Source organism: Hipposideros armiger, unplaced genomic scaffold (assembly GCF_001890085.2).
Source record: "Hipposideros armiger isolate ML-2016 unplaced genomic scaffold, ASM189008v1 scaffold_21, whole genome shotgun sequence".
In the NCBI taxonomy this organism is placed as follows: Eukaryota; Metazoa; Chordata; class Mammalia; order Chiroptera; family Hipposideridae; genus Hipposideros; species Hipposideros armiger.
The window spans coordinates 628,834-645,926 of NW_017731371.1; the positions used below are offsets into that span (position 1 = coordinate 628,834).

Consider the following 17,093-nt stretch of genomic DNA (forward strand, 5'->3'; position numbering starts at 1 on the left):
TTACAGAACCCATCTGAGCCTTGGTTATTTTGTATCCACAAAGGAGATCATAAAGATATTTGTCTCCCAGGGTCTTTGTGAAACCTAAATGAGAGAGTATATGTAAAAGCATCCAGTCCTAGACCCTGGTGCAAAGTTTTACTTTGTGAATGTTTCTGTGGGCATTCAAACAGGAAATACAACACCCCTTCCATAGGAGCTGGTACAGGCTCAATATTCCATATTGAAACTTCCCATATGATAGCAAACATTCACTTGTGTTTTCTCTAAACATGCCAGAAAATTGGACATTCCAAGATGTGGTCTGTTTGCCTTCTGACTTTGGAAATACTCGACCACTGCTGCTTATCACCCCACCCTTCAAGACTCCTTTTTTTGTAGTAAAAAGAGCAACAGGTGCTAAGTCAGTGTTCTCCATCTTTCTAGAAATTCTCCCCTGCAGGCTTTTGCTTATGCTGTAACCACTACTTGCATCACTTCTTCCTGCCCCTGTAACTCCCTCACCATTCACACCCTCATCCTCCAACTTTCAGCTTAGACCTCACCTCTACTAGGCAGACTTCCCACATCTCTGAGGTCCGGGTTAGGTGTCTCAGATGCCTGTATATTTATTTGTCTTAGCAAGGACCACATTATATTGTAATGGCTTGTTTTGTCTGTCTCCCCTCTCCTGTGTGCCCCCTACTGGCATGGAGAGCAGTGTAGGTCTTATCCAGTATGTGCACACAGGAATATTCCATAAGTGAAGAAGTGGATGAGATCTACAGAGCTCACACTTTCCCCCTTTTTCCTCATGTGTACTTCTTGGCTCTCCTTCAGTTGCCTCTTTCCAGTAGAAATTTCTTGCCTCTATCATTTTTCTGCTTCAGGACTAGACATTTAGCGACTGCCATGCTTCTGGCCACTGTTGAATCAAAGAGTGAAAGAAACCGAATCCAACATTTGGAATGAGTTGCTTCCTTGCCAGCCAAGCTACTGAGCCAACGGGGAACAACATTTCATATATTCCACTTTTTTCCACCCAAGCATTCCAGTACTGAGTTTGTGATATTTTTTAAAGCTCTTGTTATATTTAAAGAAAATCAGTCCAGTATCTATGTTCAGGCTTTGAAACTGAAAATTTATTCCAATACAAGTTGAGCTGTGGGTGTGTGTGTATGTGTGTGTGTGCATCTGTCTGTCTGTCTGTCTGTGTTTATCTGTGTATAAGAGTGTAGGGAGCTGCCGTGTCCCCAAATATTGGTAAAGAAAGAAGTAATGCAAATTGATCGAGGTTACCTCATCACCGAATGTACTCTGCTCATGTATTTTGACAAGTCTTACCTTACTTTTAATTACGGGGCCTTGTAGTTTACTAGTAAATGCAGCAATAGTGACTTTGGCAGAAACGGAGAAATCTGTGTAACCTGAGCCTTCGTAATGAGTCTGTGCTGACTCCTTGTAAAATGGGGTGAGGCAATTGATTTTAAGAAGAATTTCAGTAGAGCAATTTATGTGATATGTGACTGTAGTCACAAATCAGTAAGCCTTTTATGGGCCAAGCACACCAGAATGCATACATTAAACGAGGGTAGTTTCTCAAAGAAAGTTTGTTGGCCACGCCAGACTTTTGCCAGTGATGCTGCCGTTACCCAACACTTTTTTGGAAGTCCACATTTGGACTTATTTTTAGAGTCAGTTTTCAAGTCACAACAACAGCAAAAATAAATAAAAATATCACCTGAAATTCAAAATACTAAAGGAGGAGGCTCGTTTTTAAATTGCTTACCTACTTTTTATTATCCAGTCAGACTCTTTCCCAAATTGAATCTTCCGTTGAAGGAAGCCATTGGCGCATCACTGAGGCCACTCATGAGAAGGTGACACGGTGTTGATAGACCCACTAGAACCATGAGCCCCTCCCACCCCATATACTTTAGCAGGCACTGCAGGGCCTTCTGTTCTGGGCAGTTTATAAAACTCAGTGAGAGTGGGAAAAATCTTACAGCCATGTGTACAGATGATAGTGAATATTTTGCTCTTTATCTCCTCTAGCCAGGCATCAGTTTGGAGTTTGGGTCAAGTTTCTCCCAATACTTTGGGAATGTCAAAAGAAGGGGGCAGTATGTCACCAACAGCTTCTGCATAGCATACAGGTCTCACCACCTAGCCCTGAGTCTGCATGTCCTAATATTTTTCTTCTTTTCCTTCGTATAAATTTTCCTACCCAAATTGGTAGAGTTATCCCATTGGAAAATGTTTCCATTACCCTTCTCCACTGTCCCACTCCCTATCCAGTCTCCATCTTCACCTCTACCACTCCGCATAAAAAACCAACCCGCAACATACCTGCCTAAGTGAATAACAAATTAAAAATTGCCAACGTCAGTGAAGAGAAATTAAAAGCCCAACTGAGATGAAATGGAATCATTTCAGTGAGTCAATAGCACTAAAAAGGTAGGCAGACCTTGTAAGAGGTGCGTTAGGGGAAAGGGGACAGCAATATGAAAGAAAACTTTCAGAACCTCAGCGAACCTGGGAGAAGTGACTGCAGCTTATAGTGTCAGGGCTGATAGGGTGGGGGTGCACTACAAACTTAGAAATGACTGGGTTCTGAAGTCCCAAGGAGCCCAGGGCCAACTATGATGCAGAGCAATAAAATCGCATGTAAAGGGAGGCCGAACAATATTTTTCAGTTAGGCGTAAACCCATCCTCATTGCCCTTGAGTAAAGCTGGTCCTGTTGCGTCCAAGCTGCTGGTCTGGCCAGAGGGCGATGGCTTTGGTCTTTTTCTGGGCTTACACTTGGCACAGCTTCCACCCTTGCCGTCTAGTCACAACAGTCAAGTGGCACCATGTAAACCCACAATGCCAATCACAACAAGGCAAGAGCCCTTCCTTCCTCCAGTTGTAAAGGGAGGGAAACATAAGCTCCACCTCGTAACGTTTTACGATGTTTGTGAAGGTTCTTTCTCTAGTACTGAGAGATAGATGGAGGCTCCGTAAAAGCACAGATTGTAACATGCTGGTAGTTTATTTGTAAGAAATTTTGTTGCTGTTGTGGCATGAGGATTTAAAGAAATCTTAGAATATAAGCTCCATTTTAGAATCCAAATGAAGTAAACATTATTTGGCAGGAGGTACCAATAAAAAAAAAAAATAGCGGGGAGAGGGTGGTACTTACTGTTTAATACTGAATTCCTTTGAAGAGTCTGACACTCAGATGTCCCAAAGGCCGGGCAGGGCCTGTCAGTGAGGAGAGCCGATGGGAGGGGAGGGGGTGACCTGGGGAGCAGGCCTCCTGGACAGGTAGGGGCAGCTGCAGTTCAGCTGAAGCCAACTGTTGTTACGGGGAATGCAGGCCTATGCTGCCACAGCTTGAGACATTTTTAAAGCGAAGCCAAAAACCCAGAATTTTATGTGAAATCACCCAAGGTCTACATGTTGGCAACTGATTCGATTATTTTTAAAACACTGCTAGAGCCAAACATATCACATCTGTAGGCCAGATTCAGCTCACGGGCCTCCAGCGTGTGCCCTGGGTAGCTGTACAGAGCCCGTGTGTCCTCTTGGTCAGAAAGGGAGCTCGCTGGTGTTCACTGTGGGCTGGTGCGTGGGGTGGGCTGGTGTCAGGATAGCAGGATTAGAAAAGTGCCCCCGGCCCAGCTCAGTTTCCTTCTCACGTTGGTTGTGTGTAGCTTCTGCTCTAACCTGACCACATCCCTTCCCATGGCTCCCCTACCTAACTCCTCAGACAGGAGTGCCCGAGGGTACCAGGTGCTCAGAGGAAGGGCAGGTGAGGAAGGAGCAGGCAGTGAATGCTGGGACTGCTGTGGACTCACCCACAACCGAAAAGAAGCAATTAATGTTGGGAATGTGGCCGGGATTGGTGAACCACAGAGACTTCTGCACATAATAAATGAGGATGTGATGCTTTCAAAGTGGCACCTTGCAAGAGGGAAGCATTGAAACCAGACCAAAGAAACTGGGTCCTGGATGGAGGAGGGCATCTTAGAGACGGCCACGTGAGGCCCTTTAGGAAGGGAAGGAGTCCTGGATGCCTTGGGCCCCTTAGCCTGAGGCTGGGCGATCCAAACAACTGAGATAAATATGAGCAGTGGCCCAGGTCTTCCTGTAATGGGCTGGAACTGATGTAACTCCTGTGTTCTGGACTATAGAATAAAGAGTCTCACTGCCATCCTCCAAGTCCAAATGTAAAGATTTTCTGCTTTAATATCACAACTTATATTATCCAATGGATATGCGCCTTGAGAATGGCTACACTGGGCTGTATATTGCTCTTTACATTGTCAGAACACCTCAAACAGAGGCTCAGTGACTATTTGTTCATTTACTTGCGTAAGACGTTTCATTTATGTTTTGCATTTAGTTTTGTATTTCCATATATTTGTAGATCCACTCAGTCCAGTCCCCACATTGATGCATATTTTTCTGCTTCATCTCCCCGTGTTTCCATGTTTCTAGTGGTATTTTGTTTGTACCACATCCTGCCACCTAGCATCATCTCTGTGTTCACCAAAGGCATGGGAATAGCCTATCAATCAACAGTTCATCATGGAGAACAGACTTAGTGAAGAGAAGTGGCATGGGGAGAAAGTCTGTTAGCTGACGAGCTGGAATCCAAAGAGGCTTGTCTCAGAATCTACCAGAAGGGAAGAGAAGATTATTTTGAGTACTTTGCAAATATGAGTGTGTGTGTGTATTTCACTGAAAAGCCCTCTGAGGATTAGAGGAAAGGGGATATATTTTTGGACCAAGCAATTTGCTTAAGAACCTATTTTTGGATTTTCATAAATAATAAAATTTATGGCAATACAGATGATATATAGATCATTTAGCAGTATAAATATTTCTTCATTTAACCTTACTGTGATTTCAGAAGGACTTTTAATATTTATTCTGAATGGAAAATCTCCTTTGAACATGGCAGTAGCATTCCTAACCCTTTCTTGGACCAATTCTGCATCTGCTATAATTAAAAATATATAAAAAATGGTACAATCATGTGGGAAGGGAAGGAGAGGAAACACTGAAAATTACATCAAGTGATGGTTTGAGGTATGGGATGGCAAGTGATTATTTCCCCATTTATTGTTATTCTACACTTAGTGTAGCTAAAGAAAATAAAATAAAATAAGACACCTCAAAATGAGAAAGCAGTGCCTTCAGACTTCAGAGTAAGAGTTTCCTTTGCAAAATAGGTATTCTTACATTCTTGATCTTATATTAATTAGCCCATTTTCATTGGCCTAGATGTAGTTGCACTTTCCAGTAATGTAGCCTTTCCTCTTTGGCAAGGTACCCCTTGATTAGAGAAGCGAAAGAGGAGGAAATAAATTACCTCTCACGCCTTAGTACATAAGGCAGTTTTTATAATAAGAAAGACAAGTTACAGGAAATGGAATCATTTTCGATATCTGAGCGTTGGCTCCGCGGAAGATAACTGCACACTAAAGGCACTGCCAGGAGGTCTGTATTTTTGCTCTTGACATCTGTAGCTGCCACTGCCACCACCGATGGAGGCTGTGATAAGTGATGAGAAAATGAATGAGGAGGTGATGTATCCTCCTTGACAGATTTAAGGAATTGCCACAGGCAGCCCCGAGGCAAGTGCTGACTGAGGACATTCTGGCGCCTGCCTCAGGTCACTTTGGCACCAGCAGGCAAAGCTGTTGGAAGCAGGGGCAATGCAATAACTCTGTGGTTTGAATCTGTACTTAGATACTTGTTTTAACTTTTTTTTTTTTGAGGGATGAACTGGAGGTTGTACTATAAATTCTGAAGCATTCATTACTGTTGGTTAGTTGGTATCTGTCTCATGCTTATGTTATTACTGCGGAGATTCAGCATTCATTGCTCCATGCATAGCCTCCAGGGAAATGCCCACATAAGTGTTGTAATATGGCTCTTTTAAGATTTCAGGGCTGCCCATCTTCAAAGCTCTACTTTCACCCAAACTGTCTTATGTGCTGGGTGTGGGCTGGGTCAATGCTAATATTGATCACAAGGAAAGAATTTGACCTGAGTTCGTGTTCCAGAAAAGATAAGCAGGCACAAGTGAAGTAAAGCAAAGGATCCTGGGTACTTGCTGGGGAGCCATCCTGGGGAGCCTGACGGGCTGTGCTTAAAATTTCTGGAAAGCCAGGCTGCAGACATTGGAAGAGAAGAAATGTGCTCCAAGGCAGCACGAACTCCCACCTATCTTTTCTATTTTGTTTGTTTAAATATAGATAACAATTTTTGTTTATCAAGTAACTAATCTTTTTGCCTTTCTTTTCTTCTTCCATCTGCCCAGGAATTTATAAGTAGTTGACCTTACTCAAAATGTGCAAAGAAGAATAATGGAAGCCCCTGAATACCTTGATTTGGATGAAATTGACTTCAGTGATGACATATCTGTAAGTATTACTATTTGCAAATAATGCTTTCAGGAGACCGCCTTCACCTACATGGGCTGCTTTCTCTGCAATAGTCTATATATCCTAAACTCTTCCAACCACATTTAGAAATTGACAGCAGGCATCCTGTGTGGCAGACAACGTGTGATTTGGGGATACCCTGGACCAAGAAGTGAATCCCACCAATTGTATGAGCTTGGGTGGGAAAGGCATTTAACCTCACTGAGACTCCCATTCTTAATGTCTTTCATTATTGCCACAATTATTCCCTGAGTAAATTTATAAAGAGCCAGCATATGGTAGACACTTTCATAGAGTTATTTCTGCACATAATTAACCCTATCAATGTTAATTCCCTTTATATGACTGGCTGTGGCACAGCCGGCATTCTGTAGTGTTCACAGGCATATGAAATGAAGGATGGCCAAATTATTAACTGATAAACAACAATAGGAATCCCTCCAGTCACTGTAGGTTTCAAAGCATAGGTTGGATGCTTGTTGGAAATACTGAGGAAGAGTCATGCATTGATAAGGACTGAGCCAGCTAAACGGTGAGGCCCTGCCTAACTCTGTCATGATGTGGTCTATTGAGCTTCTTGGACCTCATGGCTACTCTGAGTGGGTCATCTACGTGCACCCTGCTTAGAGCTGATTGTGACTTATCCTGGGCCACACAGTCAATTCTGCCACCAAAGCCAACCAGTAAACATGTTGGTCTCTTGTGCCCTCCCAGCAAAATTGTGGTCTCAGAGTATGTGCGGTTTCTGAACTAATCATATGACTGTTCTTCCCAGCACCTGCAAGGTCACAGTTTCTGACCTTACTTTTTCATTACTCCCTCTCTAGGGTCAACACTAGAAATTGTCTCAAACAGATAAGCTTACTTTAACATGCCTCTGGCAACAGCATTATTCCTTTCCTTTGTTCCTTAGTTTGAAGTAAGATTTGCATACTGTATGCAGGAATTAGATTACTGGGTTGAGTTTGATGAATGATCTACTTTATACAATTTTGGATGAGTCTTCGTACCAGGGAAACGGGAATTCAGTTTTTCCCTACTTCAGTTTCCAGACAATTTTATTAATCCTTGTTAAGACAAATGTGAAGTGAGTTTCTTCCTTTCGCTAATATCTTCCTGTCTGTCTGTCTGTCTTTCAATTACTATGCTTGTGTTAAAAGTGTTCAGAGCATGCTTCTTTTATAACCAAGCCCCTCGAGGTATTTTGAGCTGAGTAGGGAAAAGCATAGAAAGCAAATGATAACGTAGGGAGGTGTGGGTAGGGTGGAAGGTGTTTTAGAAAGGGAACCTTGTGTGATAATTAGGAGTTTGAGGGGGACCCCTCTGAGCTTTGATAATGAACTTGCATTTTAAGAGTATACGTAGGCTTTGAAGATACTAGTCTGGGCTCCAGACTTGTTGTGCCCTTCGCTAGCTGGAGCACATTAACTGCACCTCTGAGGTACCCACCTACATTCTAAGGTTTTTTGTTAGTTTGTTTTGTTTTTTGAAGATATATGTGAAGCACTTAGCTTGGCACGCAGTAAGTTGCTCTTAAAAATGGTAGTTTTTGTTATTGTTCCAATGAATAATACAATAATATTTATAGGACCGATGGTGAAGAAAGAACTCAAGGGAAAAGACCAGGCATCATGTCAAGACTTTAAAAAAAAATAAAAAACTACAATAGAGCAGTTGTATTTACAGAGGAATCATCTGGCAGCAGCCCATAATTTTGATGAATTAGGAATTTCCACTTAAAAGATAAAATGTTAAGCAATAACTGAAGCTGTTTAGCAAGTTGGGATACAGGATTCCACAATAGTTGAGCGTCTATAACTTGACCACTCTGAAGCGTAAATAAAGACATCCATCTGTAATTGTGTAACTGCACTTAAACCTCCCCCTCCCTCCCAAACCCTTCAATTACATTTCATTTGTTTGGATCTTCAACCTGCATTGAAACTTATATGAGAAGGAAAAACATGAACGAGCATGGAATTGTTGAAAACATCTTAATGGCCAACATTTATTGAACACTTACTATGGGATAGACCTAATCTTGTTTAATCTTCACAACACCCTATGAAGAAGGTGCTTATTAGTATCTTCATTTTACAAATGAGGAGACTGCAGCATGGAGATGTTACATAACTTGCTCACAGTCACCCAGCTAGTAAGGCATACTTTGTCTGCAAAATATCCAGTTTTAGTCACAATATTGGACTGCCTCTCGAAAACAAAAAGAGTCGTTTGAAGTGGTCCTCATCAGGATCAGCTTTACCCACCCTCCATGGGGACATTTGGCAATACCTGGAGATAGTTTTGATTGTCATAACAGGGGCTTTGCTGGTGGCATCTAGTGGGCAGAGAGCAAGGATGCTTCTTGACAGCCTAAATTGCCCAACAAAATCTCCTACAACAAAGAATTATCTGGCCTAAAATGTTGATGTGTACTGAGGATGAACAATCCTGGCCTATACATAGCCACACGAAGCTGAAAAAGCTTTACTTTCACTGGCAACCTCTATAACATGGTAGATTATTTCATAATCGCCCAACCTGATCCAGGTTCAATACCTTAAATCATATTGTTCTTAAATACTGACTTCATGGGGAAAGCAGTAGAGAGAGATGACCTCTTAAATACTGAAGCAATTGTTCTCAGCTTATTTAGGTAAACTAGGAGCAATAAATGTTATAGCTGTTTTAGGGGCTAAATGAAGACTCTTCAGATGCTAACATTGAAAAATGAAGATGGGTTCAATTTGCTAATTCACTAGCATAAAAAGAAATGTAGTCTTCCGTAAACATGCCTTTATTTTTAGGGTTCTGTGAACCTCTGTTGCTGACAGCCCTTCAGCCTCCTTCCCGTTAAGTGGCAGGAGAGGGGAGGATAATGAACAATACATTTGAAAAAGATGTTTACCAGAAGATGCCCAAGTTTAAAACCACTCTTCTTCCTCTCCAGCCATTGCCTTGTTACGTAGTCTAGGCTTTCTGTTTCACGATTTTCCCCTCTGGTCATGAGCCTGGTTCTTGTTTTAATTAAAACACAAGCTGTATATTGGTACAAAAAAACAACTGGAACTTTTTTGCCTTTACCTAATGAGACAAAACGCAGAAGGCACTCAAATTAATTTGAAGCTTCCCAGACTCAAAAATAATGCTCATCCTTTTGCAAAATGCAGGATTTCAACTATACATTCTTGTGACCCTGCCATCTAAAAGAGCCGAACGTTGTGCAATAATTGCAGATCTGTGAGGGAGAGATGACGACACACATAAACACAAAGGGTCGAAGTAGGGCTTTTGTGTCACTGCAGAGGGCTTTACAGATTTCTTTCTTTATTCATACAGAAGCCAGATCCCTCCATCTTAAAAAAGAAAAATGCTCGGGAATACTATTTTACTACCGAGTTCTTAGTAGCCATGGTGTATTTATTTTATTAAGGGGGCCAATCTGCTGTTCTCAAAAATAGTATTCTCCACAGGACTGAATAAAGCAGAGGCTAAACCATGGATCTGTTAAAGAGCTTCACTCACAGCCATCAAGTGTTGCCTCTGCCACGTGCTGCACTGAACTGTTTAAGTCAATTGTCTTGTTGAAACCTCACATCCACTCTGCGAAGCAGGCCCTGTTTTAATCCCCTGTTTGGCAGATGGAGAAAATGATGCTTAAAGAGGTCGCATGACTTTCACGAGGTCCCAGATAAGTGGCAGGATCAGGATTTACATACAGAGCTGTTGGACCATATGCCTCTTCCTCTTCTGAGCAGCTTGGCTGAGTAGAAGAATCTCTGGATCAGTCATCTGACCCGTCACTCAATTGCAACGAGCTAATGGAGTTGGTATATATTATCAATAAATAAAATAAGACAAGCTCAAGAGAACTGAGGCAAATCTCTTAATTTTACTGTACCTCAACTCTCCCATCTGTAATAATAAAATAATAATCATCTGTACTTATTGCCCTGGGTCTTAGGGAGAAAATTTGAAATTTTGTATACCGTGGGTGTCAAAAAATGTATACAAGTGGACACTTTGGTCAGCGTTGCTCAAGCAGTAGTTCGCTGTAATCAAAAGTGTCTGGACACTGATGGTAACCACTTTGAGCACCTCTTGTAATTGCAGAAGTCAAACGTGACTTGTATTCATCTTTTGTTATTGGTCTATATTGAGTATTACAATTTTAATTGTTTTTTCCTTTCTTAAAATGTGTGTACATTTTTTTGGCACCCTCTGTATATATGTATGTATGTAAACACATACCCACATATTTATTTGTATATACACATACACATACATACACACGTGTACAAATACCTATATGTACATGTGTACATACAAGTGTGCATGTAGATACACACACATACTTATGTGCACACAAATACAAGTAAGGAATTTTTGTTGCTTTTCTGTATCACTATGACTGCAACTTTCGTGAAAGCTGACACTTGTTGGGTAATTGCATAACTTATTTTTTGTGCGAGTCAAATGACATCAAGATAAATAAGTGTCCTTCCACTTTACTAACCCCTGTGACCCAATCCCTTGCAACCTAGAGTACTAGCACACAATTATGTGGATTCATGTTCCTATGCTGCTTAAACCCCTGTCTGGCAGAAAAAAATAAATGTATATGGCCAATAAATCTCACTTGCAATTAAGTATTGACATATTTCCATCTTGTAGATCAAGCATCGCTTGCACTACAATACCCGCCCACCTCTGTTTTGTGAGTACCACCTTTCACTCAGTTCAATCCACTGATACTTCCCAGATTTCATTACATTTTGACAAAGAGCCATTTCACAGCAGTGTGAGACCTTCAGAAAGGAAGGGCACGTATTGCTTATCAAGTGGACACAGGCAAAGAGTTGGACAGGTAAAGAATATAGCTTTTACCCTGATTTTAGGTGTGATAGAGTATAAAGATATTGAAGATACAAAGAACCTGGCTTGTTCCACCTTCCTAGCAAGAAATCTGAGTAAGATCCTGTTGTACTTTCTTCTGTGCTCCCTAAAAGGTGACCAAGACTTTCACGTGATATCTGGCTTCCTCAATCCCTTCTTCATTGTCCCTTGTCTGTTAGCCCTGCCCTTCCTAACGGCCATCTTGCTCTTACCTATATTAAACCTTTTCTTAATGCTTCTCAGTGTGATCTAGTTTCGTCAACTGTTTGGATGTTCTTTTTGCAATGTGCTGTATTCAAGTCTAAATGACCTCTCATTCCATCCTTCTCCAGCCCCCCATTATCAAAAACCTTACATTTTGTCCTAGCATCATATGTCATACGTCTTACCTTGTTTTCCTAATCCCTGTCAGGAAAGGAATTAGGAATCATCTAATCCAGACAAGATGAATTACAAGCTCATGTCCCATAGCTAGTGTTAGAGCCCAGGACTATACCCCAGGTCACTGGACTCCAAATCTTGGACTAGACATTCCATCCTGAGAAGGTAGAGAGCAACTTCATGGACAGAATGATTTCCAAGAAGAATAAGTAGCTGCCAGATTTTTTTATTTGCTGTTCTCTTACTCTGCAGATTTAGAGGTTCTTGTCTTGCCTGATGGTAATAGATTGACTATGCAGATTATTTACACAAATATTTATCTTTTATGCATAACTAGATTTTACGCCAATCTACTCAACAAGTATTTATTAAACATTTACAGTATACCAAATATGGTTCTAGGCTTGGGGTGAATGACACAGACTTGGCCTGTGTTTTCACAGAGCTTACAGTACCCTATAATAACAGTTGAGCAGATTATGAAATGTCAGGTTAACTTCTGCTTGTAGGTCACATTTAATTACAGTATTGAACTCCATTCTTGACACACAGTCTTTATCTTTTTCTGGTGATTGATTATTAGTTCACAATTAAAGCTAGACTATCATTGAAGTTGAACAAAGATTGCACCCAGTCATCTGCCTTACTACAAGATACATTTCTTTTGTAATCTGTAATTTTTGCCTCAGCAGTTACTATTACTTTGGCAGTATTTTTAAATGCTCATTTTTAATACTTTAATGTAAATAATAATAGCTAGCGTTTACTGAATACTTACAATGCATCAGATACTATTCCCTATGTAAGAGACTGGAAAGAAGTTTTCATAAATATAGGAGGAATACTAAGGGAGGTAAACAGTGGGAGGTCTTTACAGAGTTTAAAGAAGGAAGTGGTCGATAGTGGGAAACAGGTCATTATAAAGAGAAAGGTTGAAAAGTGCTCACCGGATTTTCCAGTTAAGACTCATTGGTGTCCATAATAAGCACAGCACCTGTGAGGTGATGGGGCCGATACCATGTGATGGTGGAGTAAAGGCAGAGAGGTGAGGAAGTAGAGACAAGAACCAAGGATACTCTTTCAGGAAAGATGGCTGTAGACACAAGAGCAGGCAAGCCCATGGTCAGCTGGAGAGGCAGTATGTCTTGTGGTGGTGGGGGTGCTCGTTTATTTTCATAGGACCAGAGCAGAGAGCCGATGTTCAGAGTGTAGCTGAAGAAAAGGAGAGAAGGGGGCATGATGGCAGAGCCAGAGACCTCAGGCGATGGCAGAGGAGACCCGAGCACAAACAGAAGGCTAGCAATAAAGGGGTGGACTATTGGCACCACATCTCAGAGAAGGGACAGTGGAGTATGAACTGTTATGGAGGCTGTGAAGTCAGGGAACCCCTTCCTGAACTCGAAGGGTGGGCCATTGGAGAGGATGTCAAAGTTTTAGAAAAATATTATGTTTCTGAAAATCTCATTTCAGCTGTGTGTGTGCTTTCACTACCAGCTCCTTTCATTGTGAGCCTGTTGAGATGCCTGCTTGAGTTCTGGAAAGCTGTGTGAGAAATCATGAATTTCAGGATAGTTGTTTGGGTGACTGGCTTAATTGTTTCTTTTGGAAACTTAATAGAACCTTAGGTTTTTAAAAAAGTCTCTAACTTGAAAAGGTGCTTGGGATTTTAGTTCTCTCATTTTCTGTGGCTCGTTACCATTTGAGTTATGTCTGCTTATTCACCCAACTGGCTCTGGCTTTCAGGAGTAAGGGCCAAGGCTTTTCAGGCCTGAACAATGTCTATGGTGGTCAGAGATCCCCATAGTCCAATGTGGAATTCACGAACCGTTATTATGAATCCCGTGAACATTCAAACTATTTTGCATGGCAGAGTGACAAAACTGACTTGTGTAGGCTGGGATGTGTAGGATTGTCTTGCGTCACATCAACTCTAGGTAGTTTGTGAAGCTAAGTTTCAGTGTCAGCTCTTGGCCATGGACTCTCTTGGATGAGGAAAGACCAAAGAGAGGCCAAATAACGTGCTGAGACAGGCTGAGCTCTCCTTCCTTTCCTTCCAGTCTCAGCTCAGCCCCCCTCTTCCTGCCTCATTAGTTCTCACATTTTGATCTACTGAGCTTAAAACCATGAGTGGAATGAAGATGAGAGGCAAAAGCTGTGCTACACACATGGAAAAAAGGTTAGAGAGATGAGACGAAAACGTTCAATGCCATTTTACAGCTTGCAAATTGACTTCCCTTACATTGTCCTATATGCTTATCTGTGTTTTGTAGATAAGGACACTGATCCCCAGAGATATGAAATGATTGTACAAAAGCACAGAGTTAATAAATATCAGAACTGGGACTTGAATCCAGATCTTCTGGCTCCAAGTCCATTGTTCTTTATACAAAAGGCTAAGGCATCAGCCAGTCCTCATACTATTAATATATTAGAGGTGCTTCTTTCTTTTAGATAGGCCATGATTACATTGCTGGACTTGTAATTACAGGTTTTTCTAAGATTAGTGCTATATAAATATTCACTACTATCATGTTATTACTATTGTTATTGTCACTAAAATCATGGACTACAGAGGGGAATTCATTTTAGTCAGTTCAGTGAGGGCCTAGGATCTTTGGTAAATAAAATATTGTCATACCCTCAGAGAGCAAAGAAAGCAATTATGTAAACATATAGATGAAATGTCATGTGATGGGTTCTGTAATGGACAGATGCCTAAGAGGAGGAAATAGTATAAAGCAGAGGTTCTTGAGCTTCAGCAGACATCAGCATCACCTGGATGGCCTCTAATAACACAGATTCCTGGGCCCTGCCCTCAGAGTTTCTGAGAGGAGGCCCAAGAATGTGAATTCCTAACAAGTTCCTGGATGGTTGTGATGCTGCTGGTCAGGAGGCCACAGTTTGAAAACTGGCATCATTTCTCTCTGGGAGGGTCAGAGAAGATACTGTAAAGTGATCACCAGGCCAAACATGAAGAATTAAAAGGGGTTTTCCTAATGAAATGGTGAAAATAGCATTCCCTGTAGGTGGAATAGCATGCGTACATGTATAGACAGGTAAAACTGTAAATAGGGAATCCACACGAAATTTGGTATTAACACAATGAAAAGAGACGTGGACAATGGTGAGAGATGAGTTTGAACTCATGGTGGGTTTCATGTACCATGTGAAGGCATGTGGTCCCTGCCCTAGGCTGTGCAGAGCCTGTGGAGGACTAGAAACAGAGAAGCACCTTAGTCAAATTGGCATTTTACTGGGCTGTCGGTAAAGTCATGACGTATTTTTTCTGTTTTTCATTGCAAAAATGCGTCATGACTTTTCCAACAAATAGAAAACTAATTAATTGTGACCCAAGCATGGAAGCCTGGAGAACATTCGCATTCACTACCTAAATATGAAAGAACTCCTTTGAACACCTGGAATACGATGCCCAGAGATTAATCAAATGTGTATACGTCTTGGTATTTCAGTCAAACAGTTAATAAGTCACTGTGTGCCATGCATATATATAAATCAAAGATATCATCCTTTCCCCAAGCGCTTGTGGGAGCCAACACTAACACAGAGGAAACAGCAGAGCACAAGGCAAGGCAGTATTTCACGGAGGGCAGGAAAGGGTAAGGTCAGGAGGACTGAAGCAGTCAGCCAGGGTTTCGTGGAGAAGGCAGAACACAGCTGGCCTTGCTGAACGGTTCCGTTTGCCTGGCCAGAGGAAGGCTTGGCAGGCAAGGAGGACCCGGGAGTAAAAGAACAGAAGGGGAACTAAACTTTGAATGCACGGGGACATTGAAGTAGCGGAGGCAGCTGGTCAACCTTTGGCAGGAGCTGTTCTTGAGACATGATAGAGGAATGGAAAAGAAATTTGGATCAAAAAGCTGTTTCTACAGGGAATAACCTCTGGAAGATTTTTAGAAGAATACATTCGAGCAATGTAGGGATCGGAAATACAGTGTGTCTCAACCATCTGCAAGCCTCCTTTCCTCTTATCACCCAAGGGTAATAGGAATCAAGGGAACAGAACATAAAGGCTTGGGTTGGGGGCAGACAGGGAAGATACATTGGACTTTGGTTCTAATAGGGCCAAAATGACAATAGTGGCTGCCGTGGGAGCTGGCCATTGTCTTGAGAATGAGTGGGCGATCTGACTGCTTCATATCAAAGCCATCTGTCCTGTCCACTGGGTGCCTTCCCTTTCAGCTCCCAGATGGTAGCACAATGCATTTATGCAAGGCTGACTTCCTGGGTCATTTGCTTATTCCCAAATTTGCAAAAAGGAAAATGGTTTTGCGTGTTGGTTTTGTGAATTGTGTTTCCTCTTTGCCTCTTCACATCACAACCATCTTTGCAGCATTCCCTTAAGCTGCATCTTTTATCCAAAGAGCAGTGTTTGTACTTAACTGAAACAAAGCTATAAATTGTTTTTTTCTTCTGTCTTTATAAAGAATGGTGGATTTGTTCACAGTATAAATTGGAGTCATTGCTGAATTTGACATTCCATATATCCTCACAGTTATTCCAAACTGATTTTCTGGCCAACACACCATCCTTTTCTTAGATTGATGTACTTTTTATTTCCATTACTAGGAGTAGCACATGACTTTTTATTCTAGGTCATTTTTCCCCAAAGAATTAAGATGCATGCCTTCATAAAAGTGATTTCCTGTATGACCAAGGGTGGAGAGACAAAGCCACCGTGTGTGACGTAGGTTGAGGTAGTGAGTGGTGATCAGCTAGACTGGCTTCTCTGCCTGTGGGTCAGTCCCCACACCAACCAGGCAGCCGTGCTGTTCACATTTAAACCTCTTCAAATTAAAAGTCACTGAACTCTACGGACCTTTAAGGTTGCATAGGAAGAGTTCAAGGTACAACTAATAAATCAGAGACTCGGACATGCTTGGCTTTGGGTGGGAGGTGGCACTTAGGATACACGTAGCTAGAAATACAGATTGCAGCCTACCCGGTATAATCAAATATAACTCATTAAGCCCAGTGAGCAGGCTTATTGAATTTCTCATTAACTATATTTAAATACAATCAATCTTAAATTTCCTCTTTCTAAAAAATGATGGCTTGGAAGACAAGCAAAAAAAAAAAAGGAAGAAGAAGAAGGGAGAGAGGGCGAGACTTTGCCCCAAAGGGTGCTTTCATGGGGCACATGACAGGCTCAATTTTAATTGAATTATAGACTGCGTAATTATTTAACCTGTACCAGCTGGTCTCAAGAAGCTACCAGATTTCTTAGAGAGCTTATACTTGGCCAGAAACATAAGGTACCTTATTAGTAACAACAACAACAACAAAAGCCTTCTGTACATGGGTTAACCTCAACCCCCAAAGAATATAATGCAAAAGGAAAAAAATCCTTGCTGTTCATTTTTGATTGAAGAGACAGCCCCCC

General features: G+C 41.5%; 1 protein-coding gene across 1 annotated transcript in view; it reads left to right on the forward strand.

Annotated features, from left to right (window-relative positions):
- The window catches only part of SNCAIP (synuclein alpha interacting protein), a 150,522-nt gene that overhangs the window by 79,774 nt on the left and 53,655 nt on the right, over positions 1-17,093 (forward strand). Inside the window, exon 2 of the mRNA XM_019635308.1 lies at positions 6,295-6,397. Within this exon, the coding sequence (XP_019490853.1) occupies positions 6,341-6,397 (57 nt within the window). The 5' untranslated portion in view covers positions 6,295-6,340. The remainder of the gene's footprint in view (positions 1-6,294; positions 6,398-17,093) is intronic.